The sequence below is a fragment of the Gymnoscopelus braueri genome (assembly GCF_963280865.1).
Source record: "Gymnoscopelus braueri genome assembly, chromosome: 13".
Classification (NCBI taxonomy): Eukaryota; Metazoa; Chordata; class Actinopteri; order Myctophiformes; family Myctophidae; genus Gymnoscopelus; species Gymnoscopelus braueri.
In genome coordinates this window covers 25,979,005-25,994,751 of record NC_137615.1, presented here as the reverse complement: position 1 = coordinate 25,994,751, position 15,747 = coordinate 25,979,005, and the positions used below count along the sequence as shown (strand labels likewise).

Sequence of the window (15,747 nt, the reverse complement as noted above, 5' to 3'; positions counted from 1 at the left end):
CTTGGTCATGTGATGCGCCCATTTGGCTGAGTGTAATTTCTGTGTTAAACGATTATTAATTTTATGAAACAAATGTTTTTAGCACCCCTTTCTCTCCCTTTCCTTTTGGTTTTATTCGTGAATATATTTTTTTTAGGTACGTAAACCCCACAAGTTTGGTTTCATATGGGAGTTTGATTTCATTTTGTCCAGGGTCGAGCTGGATTTGGGATGGGATCAAAGGTGGAATGGGAAAAATGCAATGTTATATTCTTCTTAAAATATTTGCCTACTACATAAGTCTCTCTGTTTGATTTGCATGCCTGCCTCTCAGAAAGATCTAATTGCAATAATTTTTCATGACATGCACACACAAATGCACATTAGAAAAAAACACTGGCTTTTCAGACCAAAGATGAAACAAAAGACATGAACGAGTCCTGCAGCGATATTGAAAACCTCATTGGCATTAATTGAATTTGTTAACTTAATTTTTATATTTCAAGATGTCTTCACTCAGACACCCGTGGAGACACCCGTGGACAGTTGCATCAGCTATCTAGACGGGCTAGGGGTAATTGAATCATTTTCCAGTGACCTTCTCATTTGCAATGAAGGAGGAATGAGGTAAATCTCATTTCCATTTGAATGAAGCCCGGCCCATGACTCGCATGACTCACAGAGAGGGCCAATACAGATCCCAGCCGGGGCCAATACAACAAGCCTCAGCCTCGTTCACAATGGTTCTCTAAATGCAACTATATCTCTCTTGTGCGCGCACACACAAATATGGTGCTCTCGCTTTTTCACTTATTCACCCAAATTCTCTGCATTTCTCTTTTTCTCACTCTCCCTTACACACACACACACACACACACACACACACACACACACACACACACACACACACACACACACACACACACACACACACCTAAACTCTTCTCTTTCCACCTCTCCTCTCTCTCCCTAAACTCTTCTCTTTCCATCTCTCTCACTCTCACACTCTCTCTCTCCCTCTCTCTCTCACATACTCTCACTCCCTCATTCATTCTCCTGGCTCTCGCTAGCCAAAAGGTCATTAATCTTTAGCTTGCCACACAGTTAGATATGAGGCTTCAACAGCACACTTAGACAGTGTGGGTTACTACAGAGAGCCCCAATCTCCCTCCCATAAAGCCCATCAAAGGGAGATAGGGGATAGATCAAGGGACCTGAGTATGAGCCTTTGAAGCTCAGAGAAGAGATTATCAGCCATCTTGGATTGAAAAGCTGGAGCATTACGGCTACAATATGAGCCTGCGTGTGCACTCAAAACTCACACCTAACAAACACTCAATACCTCTACCTGTGCATGCCATACACAAAAAACTAAGTACGTACTAAGTTTCTCCCTGCTGTAACATGCCTGTGTACCCAAGTTTACCTCAACTTTCCTCATCCAGCTTCATCCATCTCTATTTGTCTCTCTACCTCTCTGTGTATCTATTTCTCTCTCTCCCTCCCTCTCCCCTCCACCCTTTGAGTTACAGCAGGGTTTTAAACAATGTCACCCATGGTGCCCTTCATGTCTCACTAGAATGAATCATCAAATCTCTATTGGGGTAGCTCACCGTTTTTTAATTGCATGATGACTAAGATCCCCCCTAACAACCCCCCACCCCACCCACCCTCCCACTCATGTGTATAGGCACACACCTAAACTCTCACACGCACGCACACACACGCACTCACACACGCACGCGCGAGCAATCACAAAAGTGTAGAGGGAGTTGTATGCGTGGTACTGGTAAACGTGAAGTTTCAGACATATTGATTTCTCTGTTAATGATCCAACTGCAGTAAATGCAGGCCTTAGAGAGACATCTCAATCTGTGCACATCTTGGATATGCAGGTCTACACCACACATAGAGATACTATACATAGACTACCACTCAACCACCATCTCACAGCCATATAATGGTAGGCTTTGATTATGTAAAGTGGGGAAACATCAAGTTAAGATTTATGACTGTTGACATGTGTGTGTATATGAGTATGCATTAAGGCTGCCTTTTCTCCATTAAGCACTACTTTTTGTCAGTACGGTTGACTCTCTGCCTGTCTGTCCCCAGGTGAATAATGCCACGGCCAGGGTTATGACCAACAAGAAGATGGTCAGCCCCTACCCTAACGGAGAGGCCCTCAGCACTCTGCCTTATGGTAAAAACACCAGCATTAACAACACTGACGCACTTAACAATAACTATAGGTCTGCCAAGGTGTCCAGTCTCAGATACAGCTTAAAAACGGGTAACTCGCACAGTATAATCCTGTGTTGATTTAACTCTTATTATTAGTATTATTGTTGTTGTTGTTATGATAATTATTTTGTTTTACCGAATGGGTTCCCAGATTGGAGTTAAATCAACACTCTATGCCAAAAAAACGGACTTTTGGTTATTTGGGGTTAAGTTAATAGTTTATAGCTATTGTCTAATTTGGATGGGAAATGTAGCTCTGCGAAGCTAACATGATAAGAAATGACGGCTTCAGGTTTGTTGATCTTCTCTAATTCAAACTCGAAGAGACATCTTACTTATTTCAATAAGAGCAAACCCCAGAGAATCGAACCTTGCAACCCATTTCAGGTCCTGGCTTGTAGCGGGTGAAATTTGCACTTTCATCCAAAACCTTATGCATGCAGAGAAGCAGATAGCAAACAGTCATCATATAAAGAACAAATTTCACTGGAGCCTTTGGACATTGGCAGTGTCTCCAAGCATCATCCTCTGAATGAAAACTGTGTAATACAGTTGGAAACCTGCCACTTGGCTGATGTCACATCATAGTGACAACATCCCAGGAGTGACTAGAGTCAGACATTTGCAAAGATTCAACTCTTAGGGCACAATGTACCATTTCGTCTTTACAGCTTGCACATTATTAAAAAGAACATTTGGAAAAACAACTGTTCCATTTAAAATGTCAAAGGTTTGTGTAGCTGATGAAATTTTACTTTGCTCATTCCTCACCAGAGCTTTTTCAAACATTATCTCAAAATAATGCTTAGCATTTTAAGCTGTAGCCTGCTTGGAGTAGGAGGTAGGCTTTTACATAGAAGACGACACTGACATTGTGTGACTGTTGCTTGTCAGAAATAATATATGTTAACAAAACGACCATAGTTGAAGAATGAATTTGCCACTTCAGCCGTATCTATTGTGTTTTACAACAAATAGCCAATGCATTGTGAGCTAGTAGATCTGCTATTTTTGAAAATGTTTAAACAAACTTATTATAATAATTGTGACATGTTCTTTTATTTGTCCAAAATAGGGATGCCAGGTGGTTAGGCTTTAGCAGTAGTGCACACACTAGAGATATACTGTACCATACTTAGACACACAGGGCACCCCTCAACCATCTCCCACAAAATTGGAATTAATGATTTATAATGATTGTCAACCTATCTCATGTGTGGGCATGTGACATGTGAACTATTCTAAAGCAAACTTTCTGTGAACTGTTTCAAAATCTCAGTGGGTGACAACTTATCTGACCCTTAATGTTATCTTAACTGTAAACTGTCGGAATGTGTGAACTACTAAACCCCACGTCTGGCGAGGTAAACTCCACGCATCTGGTGCTTCAAGCAGGTTATTAAAACAAACATTCCTTGGTGCTCCAGTTCTGACGCTAACGCCAAACACGCTGCTACCATTCTCCCGTGTAGCTTCCCTGTAACAGATGCAATAACTATGAATGGCAACTTCAACGTTGCCATGAGATGTAACCATGAATGAAAGGAAAAGCGGGCTTTGTCCAGGTACTGGATACTGCTCTAGTAGCCTTACATTCCCTATAACCCAGGCTTACTAACTGTCACTCCCCTCCCTCCTGTCTCTCTGTGCCTGTCAGCGGGGTGGAAGTTGAGCCCTATGGTGCAGGCCATGTACGGACCAGAACTCTATGCAGGTAAAATCGGGCTGCCTCTTCTCCCTCCTAGATTTCCCACATGTTTTGTCCCAACCCTGGTTCTTGGGCACCTGTGCTGCTGCTGCTGGTACTGCTGGTTTTCTAACAAACATTCACCTGGTGTAACGCATGCAATTCACTTCCTTGAAGCATAGATAAGCAGCAGCAGAGCCCTGAGGACCTTTGTTGGGACCCACTGCTGTACTCACACAGATCTGTCCTTTCATTCTGTCTCACTGAAAAAATGCTTGATTTAAATCATACTCACACTCAAAGCTTTAATTTATATGAATGTGCTGTATTATCCAGTGTTTTTTCCCCACCAGCCCATTGTTATTGATATCCTTTGTTATAGCCTCAAGGCCATATTATATTAATATATCCTGTCTGCTTCCTTCTGCTCTCTTTTACTTTATTCCTGCTGTCTCTTCCTCTGTACCCCCCTCTCTACATACCTTCATATCTCTCCTTCCTCCATCTTCCTCTCCCCCAAACTGGTTATCCTACTCCCATCTATCCTTTCCGTCTTTCTTCCCTCCTTCCTTATCCCCCCCTCCTTAACTCTTCCTCTTTCTTTCCTCCCTTCCCTTCTTTATCACCTCCTTACCTCCTTCCATTCAAACCTCTCCTCCCATCTCCATACCTATTCCAAACCTCCCCCCCCTTCCTTCCTCCCTTCCTTCCATTCCCCTCCACCTATTCTCCTCTTCCAGTTCCAGGGTTTCCTTACCCCTCTGCTGCAGCGGCAGCCACCACAGCAGCTGCAGCGTTCCGTGGGGCCCACCTCAGGGGCCGGGGGCGGCCTGTCTACAGCGCGGTGCGTGCTGCCGTGCCCCAGCAAGCCCTCCCTGCTTACCCCGGGTAAGAGAGGGAGAGAGATATGTTATTAGCCTTTCATAGGGACCCACACACGCACGGCACTCACGCACACGCACCCACACACACACAAACACATCACTTCATCATTTCTCAGAGCTTGAGTTGATAAGCACAACAGACCTGGTCAGAATAGTAAACAAATGTTTGTGTGTTATCTGTAGTTGCCAAAAAGAAAACCTGAATCAATGTTTGAAAACGAGATATAGAGGTCGCCAGCAGTTTTCCCAAGTGGGGAAAAAAATATGTGAAAGGATGAGAGATGTTGTACGTTATTTTGTAGATTATTTATGTATTCATTTATTTATTTTGAGCTCAAGTGCTCATATGGTTGAAGTGTGCAGCCCGCCTTGAAAGACATTTTTCAAAACCATTTTCCAATTCCTATTTAACCAGGTGTCGGTACGGTTGTAGCTCATACCGGTGAAATGCTGTTTGCACTTGAGGTATTATCAATCTCATCCAAACCACAGTTTTATCAGTCAGGTCAAGATATTTTCCTGTGGAATGTACCCTATTGACAGGATTGCACTGTGGATTGCCGATTTCCATAATCACGCAGAAAGCACAATACCCATGAACACACAAACTGCACTCGGTCATTGTGCATAAGCACCAGGCACCTCACTCGCGGATTTGTCACAAATTATTCATATTACTGTGATCTTGTTTTGGTTTGTTTTTTTCCACTGTGTGTACTGTGCATGCCATTGTTGCCGGGTTGGGCTGGTTGTGACTGCTGTGATATTCAAATCGAAACAGATGTTGATTGATTAATGAGATTGTGACTGCGTACTGTTATTATATTCAGATAAAGCTAAGCAATTATGAAATGATGGGTGCTGCAGGAATTACCATCTCCGTGTCTGCTCCACTATTGGCTTCAAAACGCCCAGTAAATCCACAGCTTCGCTTCTGAAGGACCATTTCCTCATGAAAAAGAAATCTATTTGAAGTGGCCTTCACCGGCTAGATTTCCCTGTGGCAGGGGAACAATAGCAGTTTATGGTTTCAATTCAGTTTAATACTGGTCAATGTACTTTATTTATTAGCCCCAGGGGTCCATTCTCGCCCTGTATAATGGCCTTTGATTGTTGTTTGCAAAAGTGGAACATGGATGGAAATTGTACTTCTTCTGCATGCTGCATGGGTGTGAAATAACTCTTTCTTTCTTTTTTTCCTCCTTTCTCTTTTGCTCTGTTTTGTCTTCTTGCTGTGATGTCACCTTCATCCACTCTGGTTTGGGACGATGCACTACTCCACCCCCCACCACCACCATCCTTCTCCATCTGTTTCAACCCCCACATCACTCCAACCCCCTCTTTCAACTGTGCCTTCCTTTCCATTGCTCTTCTCTCTTCCCTCTGTTTCTGTGTGATCTCCTCTCTCAGTGTGGTGTATCAGGATGGTGGCTTTTATGGAGCGGCAGAATTATACGTGAGTAAACCACCACCACCTCCTCTTTGTCAACATCACTCTCTCTCTGTCTTCCTCCTTCTCCTCGTCCTCCTCCCCTTGTTTTTCCCTTTGGGGGGGTTTATATCTGCATGTGCGTCCGGTCATGTGCTGCACAGAGCTGCCCACCTTACAGGCGGTTGAGAACCTCCCCCCCACCCCTCCCCTCCTGTGATAAAGCAACCATTCAAAAGCAAGCGGTAGTCGATTCTTAAGACCCAGGAATTAGGTTTTGTCCAATTCTTTATGTATATTTATTTGTATTCAGAATTTCTGGCTATTTGGACACACAACGTATTCCCCTCATTATATTCGACTTTTGCGCCAATCACACTCACATCCCTGATCACACAGATTGATCACAGCCAAGCGGACCAAATAGGCTGTTTTAGATTTTTAGAGAGTGAAAAAAAGGAAACTCATCAAGAGTTTGAACACTTGATGATAATGATGGGAGACAAGGGTATGGTCTCAACCGCCAATACAAAGGCTGCTCTATGGGCAGATGTGACAGTGTGCGTCAGTGTGGGTGTATGAATATGTGTGTGCTTGTGCTTGTGTGCTTGTGTGTGTGTGTATGTGTATTCAGGTTGACAACGGCTGTTTCTGTTCTCTCTATAGACTAGTGTTTCAGGACTCAGTCCTTAGCCCCAGATTGCCTCAGGTAGGGTCATCTCAACATCCAAAACCCACAGTGTGCATTGTTTTACTCTGCTACTCTCCCTCTGGTCTTTTGAATCATCTTCTGGTCTGATCTGGAACACATTCTTTTTAGTTGGTTGAAAAATGACAACTGCTTTGATTTTTGTTTTATTTTTTTCATTTAGTTCTCATATTTCTTACTAACTCACTGAAATCTGCACTCTTTTTTTAAATTGTGGTGAAGGCTTTTCTTTTTTTGCTTGTTTGTTTTTTGACTAAACTGCTAAATGGAGTGTTTGTGGTTGCTTATCCCACCAGTTCTAGTTCAAAAGAGAACCCGGTCTCTCAAATTTGGCTGGGTATCTTGTTATAGTCATCCTAATGTTATGCCCATCCTGTTTATTTGTCCCGATTTGCTAAGGATGGCATTAAAACCCACACACGAAAAACACTGCAGTGGTTAAAAAGTATAATTTCCAGGCATCATCTCATTCAAGTTGGAGGCTATTATGGTAATGATAGACTACATATTGTACCAGACCCCCAAGTTTCTCACATCATTCTCTCTCAAAATTGGACTCTTTCAACATGGACCACGGTCCAATCGATCATAGCCCCGGGTGAGATTATGTTCTGTACTTCAGTGCCCTAAGGCGCTGGTGTTAAGAAAAGAGAACATGGTCTCTTCCTGAATTACATAACCCTCCTCCTCTCTGTCTCTCCCAAACTTTCACTGCCCTCCCAGAATGGGTATTGAAGCATGTCGATCCACTGCTGCATGCAGGCATCCTATACTGTGCTATCTTTCCACCCTTCTACAACTCACCTTGCTCTCTCTCTCCTCTCTCTCCAAATCCTCCACTCGACTTGGATCCAAGTTATTTCACTCATCTACCCCCTTACACACACTCTCTCTCTTTCTTTCTCTCTCTCTCTCTCTCTCTCTCTCTCTCTCTCTCTCTCTCTCTCTCTCTCCTTTCCTTATCTCCTTACCTCATTCGTCCCACCCTCCTCTCCCTATCCTGCAGATGTGTCTAGGAGAATGCTGGGATGCTATGTTATGTTATGTTATGTTAGGTTATGTCCTGTTCTGATCACGTCCATCCAAACTCGGAGGTGTTGCGTTTTGATAGGTCTGCATTATAACCAGGGGCATGCATGCAATCTTAATGCAAGGACAGTGATTGGAGTGTCAGTCACAGTGAGCTTGTTGTGTGTTTGTCTGAGTGTATGATCCCCCTCCTTCCTCTCTCCCTCTCCCTCTCTCTCACCCTTTCCTTTTGTCTGTCTTCTAAAAACATGTGACAGAACTGAAAAAATTATTAACAATGGTAATAATATTGCACCCTAACACGTTTTCATGGTGAAAAATGCCCGCCTGCTATTTCTATCCCATTTAGTATGGTATTCTCTAGTATCCATTGTAGATACAATCCTCCTCCCTCCCACCCAATTATGCCTATAACAAGATGTTAATACACTGATGCATCTTGTTATTTAACATTTAATTAGCACATTTCAATAACTGTACTAACGTCATTAATCTATTTAAAGAAGATTTCACCAAAACAGAAAGAAAAGAAGGAGAAAAAAAGGTTTAATTTTTAAAGTAAAAATTGACCTGTAAGAATCCACGGTTAAATTAAAACTCCATACAGTTAAATGAATTAACTTCCATTTTATAGATGTCAGTAAACTATGTCTCTGTTCAGTGATATTGTTCAGTAACATCCTCAGTGTTCATTTAGTTCCGAGATTGGGGTCCATTTGGTTACATTTGTTAAGTGTTGGAGCTAAGTGAACAGTGAGTATTTTACTGCGTAGAGATAGGCCTGGTGTCTGTCACCTCAGAGGGAGGCTCACTCTGTCAGTTACGCCGTTAAGTCAGCTCTGTAATCAGTCTGTGTGCGTTTGTGTTTGTGTGCGTGTGCATCTCCAGGGAGGCTACCCTGCTGCCGCGGCTGCTGCAGCTGCCTATCGCTATGCCCAGCCGGCCGCCGTAACCCAGGCAACTGCGGCCGCAGCCGCTTACAGTGACAGGTGAGTTCACCTCAGGACACACAACTTGAAAACATAAAGTGATGGAAGTAATTTTACCAACACACACACACCCATAAACACACCCATAAACACGGCACGGCAGTGTGATTGATGGGCACTCACTGTGATTGGAAATGGCCAGATGGTTTCTGTAGTTTGTTTTACATTGAAGTTTAAAAGTTAAAGGGCCATACTTTGGCCATATTATACAGAAACATGGACTCATTACAGCAGTTGTTCTCAAAAGTTTTCATGTCAGGGATGACCAAATTAATATTTTGTGCCAGGGACCCCTGGCAAGATTTGTGTTGATAAAATGTTATAAAAAAAAAAAAAAAAAAAAAATTCCTACAAGCTCACAACACGGCGCAATGCATTGTGAGCTTGTACATCTGTCATCTGAGTATAATGGGGTTAAAGTGGTGAAACAGATTTTGATGCTATATTAACTCATTAACTCAATCCACACATTACAATGCAACGATAACGACGAATAAAAAAAACGCACAGCTCTATTTTACCGTGTTAGGTTACCTATCGCTTGGATAGGTAAGTTTAAAGTCTCTTGACTTTTATACGATACTGAAATGAAATAAATCCAGTGCTTTCCTCAAAATCAAACAGAACGGGTGGTGCAGTGGTAAAAGTAACTGCCCACCACCACGGTGTCTGGGGGTTCAAATCCGCCACAGTGCCTCTGGCTGTGTTAAGCGTCTTATCCATAAGTCTTACGGCACTTGAATGCATCACTCCTATCCAGGGCTGAGCCATGGGTGTGTTTGTCAACACACGCACATGGCTCTGAACACAGCCAATAGGCAGCCGTAATACTGCAGGGTCCCCGCTTTCCACCTATGGTTACAAGGGTTACAGGAAGTAGCGTTGACCACACAATGTGTGTGCGTGGGGGGCTCCAGGAAAAAATAGCGTGTGAAGTAGTTTCAACTAGGCTACCTGGCTACTTCTATTTCCAGTAGTATTTCAAAATAAAACTTGTGTTGAATTATAACACATTTCAAGTATAGATTTAAAAATGCTTTAATGCTTTAAAGATGTGAAATGCACATCGCTTTGAAAGGAAACAGACTTCTGTGGCCGCTTGCTTGACTACGTTCCTACGTTCTTCTCACACACTCCATGTTGGCTTGAGTAAAAGGTAAACAACAGCAACACACGGACGTGGACATATGGAATATAAAGACTTAAAGTTTGGGGCAAAAGTTCATATTTACCACCATGCTCTGCTCTCTGAAACCAAGACAATCTTTGCAGAAGGTGAGTAAGTAATTTTAATCTAACGCTGAGAGTGAGTGGTGGAAAGTAACTAAGTACATGTACTCAAGTACTGTACTCGAGTATAATTTTAAGGTATTTTTATTGAGTAATCAGGGGCACCCAATCGAAAAAATAAGAATTAAACAACATAACCCTAACCCTAACCCTAAACCCGAATTAAAGTAACAAAAAAACGAAAATAAAGTACCAAAATCCACGAAATTAACCGCAAAAAAAAAAAGAATTAAATAACATAACCCTAATCTAACCCTAACCCTAAACCCGAAATAAAGTAACAAAAAAAACAATATAAAGTACCCAAATCCGCGAAATTAACCGCAAAAAATCGCGCTTCCCAAAGCGAATCCAGGCCATTTCCACCACTGGTTACTTGTCACTACATGTACTCCTACAGGCTGGGGCGACATCTATCAGCGGGGAGTGTTGGGCAGGAGGAGTAAGACGTCCTCCCAGTGGGGGCTAAATAACTAAATTGGGGAGAAAAAGGGAGAGAGAGAATTATACAACAATCTGTATACAGTGAAAATCTGTTATGTCAGTTTGTCTTGACAGGCCTCTGATTGCATGGTTGCATTGATCACTAGCGATGGGATTCTATCATTTTGGTTGTAATGACAATAATAATGGTCAAATGTGTTCTTGTGTTGTCAGTTATGGGCGGGTGTACACCACAGACCCCTATGGCCAGATGGGTTTAACCCCAGCTGCAGCTGCTTACGGAGTAGGAGCCATGGTGAGAAAACTACAACTGCTTAACACCTTTATGCACACCAACCAAGATGAAGCTGTAAGTGCTGTGTAGAAGTGGGGAGTCATGGGCCTGAGTTTGCTGTATCTACACATTTGGAGAGTTCATTAATTATACCTGGTTGCCTCAAAGGAACCAAGTAATATTCAGTTTGTATACCTAAATAGAGCTAGTTAAGTTAATCATACATACCGCTTTGTGTTTTTGTACGTGTACATAAATATCGATTTGTTATTTTAGTATGGGGAAGGTTGTGACAAACTCCCACTTACTGTACAGTATTTCAGTGCAAATTTTAAATGCCAGACATACCGTACGTAATACCATGGTATCCCATAGTTGGATGAAAATCAGCTGTCCAACAACTCAACATCTGACTTGTTGGATTAATCCATTAAGATGTTTTAGTGTTGGGGTATAAGATGTGTTTCACAAGACCCGCGATCATTCAACTTGGAACGACCCACATAACTATAATTTAAATCCTAGAAAAAAAATCTGATGTCACTGAAATTACACTTTTCACTCAAAAGGCCTAAAGTTTTCTCATATCGTTTCCTCTCTGTCTCTTCCAGGCTAGTTTATACCGGGCGGGATACAGTAGGTTCGCTCCATACTAAACCACACATCACACCCAAGGAATTCTACATTGCTCTTTCCCCCTTTCCAAGCTCTTTGTTTGGCAAGAGCTACCCTCCATTTTTCTGTGGACTGGCGGTAGTGACAAACCATGTGTTTTTGGAAAGAGAGAGAGGTCATTGCCACATCATCAACTCGAACTCAGTTTCTGTACTGTTCTGTCTATCGGTGACAAGGAATACAATGAAAACTGCCAGTGGATCTCCCACATAGAAAGCTGAATGAGGCTATTTTTGAAGACGCTCAACTACAGTACGGGACACAATCTAAAATGGTTCTATTTAGAAACACTACCGGACATACGAGAGGGAGAGAGACTGCTGTTTGCCTTTGTGGCCCTTCACACTACAAACCTTTTTTTCCTCTTCGGAATTCTACGCAGTTATATCCACTGCCCCTATGTTAACCTAATCAGACCTAATATACGCACACGCATACGTCATAGCACCCCGACCTTCCATTTCCTCATCATTTTCCCGTAACCCTTGAACTGCACAGATTGATAGACACTACACAGAATTACCACCCTGAAATATAAGGTACTTTCATCTCTTTTTATTTACACAAATTGCATTGATTGAAAAAACAACAAGTAAACAAAATCTATCCCTCCTACAGTAGAGACCTCCCACCTGTGTTAAAAAATAATGATGCGAAACAAGTACATTTTGGACTGCTCAACACGGAGACAGACAAATGCTTTTCTTTTTATTACTGTTTTTTGGAGCGTTGGAGTGAGAACATTCGGCCGACTCTACAGGAGACATTTCCTCTCCGCTTAACAACTGACAAGTAACTGAAAGAAAGTGCTGTGTTGCCAGGGCAACAGGAGATCATCAACTACATGAGAAATGAGAAGTCCTTTTCTGTCCTTTTTCTGACACTACACAACTTTCCTGACTGTAAACAAATTTAAAAAATAAGAAAATAAGAAAAAAAAGTATGTGAAAACGACATGGGAAAAAAAGAAACCAGTGAGATGTTTTTCTGCATTACCTCAGTTTTTCTCTTTTCTTTTGTTATTTGTTTTTATTCTGCTGCCATTGAGAAGAATTTGCTTAGCAATGTCATTATGTGATCAGGCGGACGCAACAAAACTGTCTTATCATCTGTCCTTTTTTTCATATAGTCCACTTAACTGCTGGTTTAGGTATTAGTTATTTCATTGCTGTTATTGCGAGTACAATGACAACACTAAGACATTGGAGCCTTCAAATTGGTCTGTCTGCATTTCTAATCTGAATAGTATTTAGTTCTCCCCCTTAGAATTCAGTACACCTCAACCCACAAGAGATTATCAGGTGCTCCTTATCTACTTTATTTTTCTCTTTTTATTAACACTTGGTCAAAGATTCTACCAGACTGTCACACATTCCAAATGTAGGGAGTAACATAGCAATTAAGGTTCAGTTCCGGTTCAGCTGGATGTCTAATAACCATAAAATGTACATTAATTACATTTAGCAACGGATGCATTGGAAATCGTCAGCCAGTCAGCTAAACGGGTATCCCTGTTGGTGAATTTAGATGCTTAGGCCTACAAGCTTCAGGCAGAGCTACCGAGTTGACTGAATTGAATTCTCCAAAATGGTAGATCTCAATAGAGTAAGTTAGCTTAGAATGCAATGGAGCCCTTTAAAACTAGGAGACACAATCTTCTAGTTAAAGTACTATTCTCAAGGAAGGGGAACTGGATTCTCCGTCCAACAGAACTAAGCAGAACTAAGGCTCCATACAACAATTTCTTGTGTTTTTTCTCATGTTAGTTTATTTTTGATGCCAATAGGACACTACTTACCCCCTTGGAACTAGTTTGAAGGGTATACTCTCTACATTGCATTGCAATCTTGACCTGACTCCCTCCTTATTCAGAAACACTTGTAGGAATGTTTTAGGTGGTCCAGGTAGTTTCAAACTCATCCTTACTGTTCTGCTCAAAGGTACAGTAAAGGAAGTGGTAAGCAAACCATGTATAGGAGTCTCTGTCCTATGTATTATATCTCCATATACTCTCAGTATGTTATTATTGCTATCATTTGTCTTTTGGTTCCAAAGATTCTCTGGAAAAAGCACATTTTTGGTCAACATTTATTACACTTTTTTCATGGTTGTTTCTAGTTGTTATTTTAGCTTTTATGTTGTTGGTTTTAACTTGTGGGTTAAAGCTGTATTATTTCAGATCACGTCAGCAAGGTGTTTTTCAAAAAGCGCCCTGGGAAATGTCATAGGAACAGGATCTAAAGATGACTGAGGAAAAAGGCTTTATTCTTTGTAGCAACATATTGGAGTCCTGAACCGCAAGCAAAGCAAGTCCTAGATTTCATTTTTGTAAAACCCACTTAACATATTTATAGGAACCACCCAACCCCCCATGCTAAAGAGAACGCACTTGTCAATCATTGAGGATGAACAGACTGCGTGACCTTGTAATGCGTTTGTGGTGGACATTGAGACCGAGTGTGGACAATACTTTGACGAGCATTTCCGTATAGGGCCCAAGCCACAGTTCGAATTGAAGACTACATACTGTCCCTCCACATAATGTCAAAAAAATGTATCCTCAAGTCCAGCTGTGGCCACCTTTTACTTTTTACTCTTTTTTTTTTTACAATGGAGCAGTAGTGCGTGGGTGGTTCCGTCAAGGGACATTGCAGAAGGTGACAAGCAGAGCCATTAATCATGAGCTGACAGGATAACAATGTTACCTTCTGCAGTACAGGACACACAGTGGCCACTACAGGCCCTGGGTGAGGTGTAACACTAATGATGAAGGCTATGCTTATTTCATATGATCAAGTATGTTCTGCAGAGAATGTCCCAGTGAGTGTCTATGATGAGATCATGAGGACTCAAAAATATTTGTTTTGATATATATATATATTTTATATTTTCGTTTGTTTTGTTTTTCCTCTTAACAAGTATTATCAGAAGTATCAGTATGCATGTTTTTGTGTGAGAAAGGCAGGGCGTCGTGACAGAAATGTATCATTGGTGCATGAACTCAAATCATAGTGCTGGAGGGGGGTGGGGGTAGTGGGGTGACGGAGGTTTAGGATGGAGGGGATGGGATTGGAGGATGAGGACCAGAAAGATGACAAGTCAGCGGAGGAGGTTATGTGATGTGAGGTGGCAGGGGAGACAGTGGAGCTCAGTAATGGTCCACCAGAGAATGTGCGTGTCTGGGTGGGTAGATGGGGGGTGGGAGACAGTATCCTGCAGCCACATTACGTAAAGCCACAGCCTATTTAGCTCAATTTAATAATGCAGGTTATCTCTCCTCTGTGGTCGCTGTAATCACCAGTCATCATATCAAATGCTCAGAGTTTAATTTGGAACGTCGGACCCCCTGGCCCCTTGGTGTTTACTTTTATTATGAAAATAAAGATCAAAGTAGCTGATGGAGGTTGTGGGCCACCCGATGACAGCTCAGCTCAAATTGTGTGTATTGGTTCTGTACTGATAGCAGGGCGTTGTAAATGGATGCTGGATAGCTATACGCTTTAGAAAGCGCAACATCTCTCTGGCAGCCCTTTCTCAGTGATCTACAAGCTCACAACGCGTTGCCAACGCATTGTGAGCATGTAGATCGGCTATTTTCGGCCTGTGACATGTCATACGATTTAACGATTAAGTATAAATTGGTCTTTAAGAGAACATTATGTCCCCGTTTGCTCCTTAATTTGCAACATTTTGCTTCCAAAAAGAGTTGCAAAATGTTTTCCAAAAATGGCTGACAGCTTCCTGTGACATCAGGAGGAAGCAAAATAGTTGAGTTCAGTTTAGTCCTGCCTCCTAAACTCCCTGCACTGTGCTCAAGTCAATCCAGTGGAAGTTTTTGTACAGGGACTTAATAAATGGGTTTCAATTGCATGTGGATTTTTATATGATTTCACATGCTCATCATTGCTATAAGAAAAAGCTCATTTATCCAAGTGATTATTGATTATTTCTTTTATGTCTTTATGAAAAGTGATGTATTTTCTCACCATTTTTGTTTTCCCTTTTTGCCATCCTTGTGTCTGCCTTTTTGTTCTGTCATTGTTATTATTGAATGTATATAATAAACTGTTTGGTTTTTATATTGGTATGTGACTGCCTGGTTATTAACTTATCT

The 15,747-nt window shown here is 41.8% G+C and overlaps 1 protein-coding gene across 5 annotated transcripts in view; it reads left to right on the top strand.

The window, feature by feature from the left end:
* The window catches only part of LOC308098266 (RNA binding protein fox-1 homolog 2-like), a 52,289-nt gene extending 36,577 nt beyond the window's left edge, over positions 1-15,712 (top strand). For 2 of the 5 annotated variants that reach the window (XM_080446548.1, XM_080446552.1), the window contains 7 exons: positions 2,095-2,182; positions 3,881-3,937; positions 4,651-4,798; positions 6,205-6,250; positions 8,850-8,950; positions 10,898-11,033; positions 11,570-15,712. In XM_080446548.1, the coding sequence (XP_080302674.1) occupies positions 2,095-2,182; positions 3,881-3,937; positions 4,651-4,798; positions 6,205-6,250; positions 8,850-8,950; positions 10,898-11,033; positions 11,570-11,614 (621 nt within the window). In that variant the 3' untranslated portion in view covers positions 11,615-15,712. Of the gene's footprint in view, positions 1-2,094; positions 2,183-3,880; positions 3,938-4,650; positions 4,799-6,204; positions 6,251-6,889; positions 6,933-8,849; positions 8,951-10,897; positions 11,034-11,569 lie in introns of all 5 variants that reach the window. The other 3 variants (XM_080446549.1, XM_080446550.1, XM_080446551.1) reach the window with 3 other exon arrangements.
* The last annotated feature ends 35 nt before the right edge of the window (positions 15,713-15,747 follow it).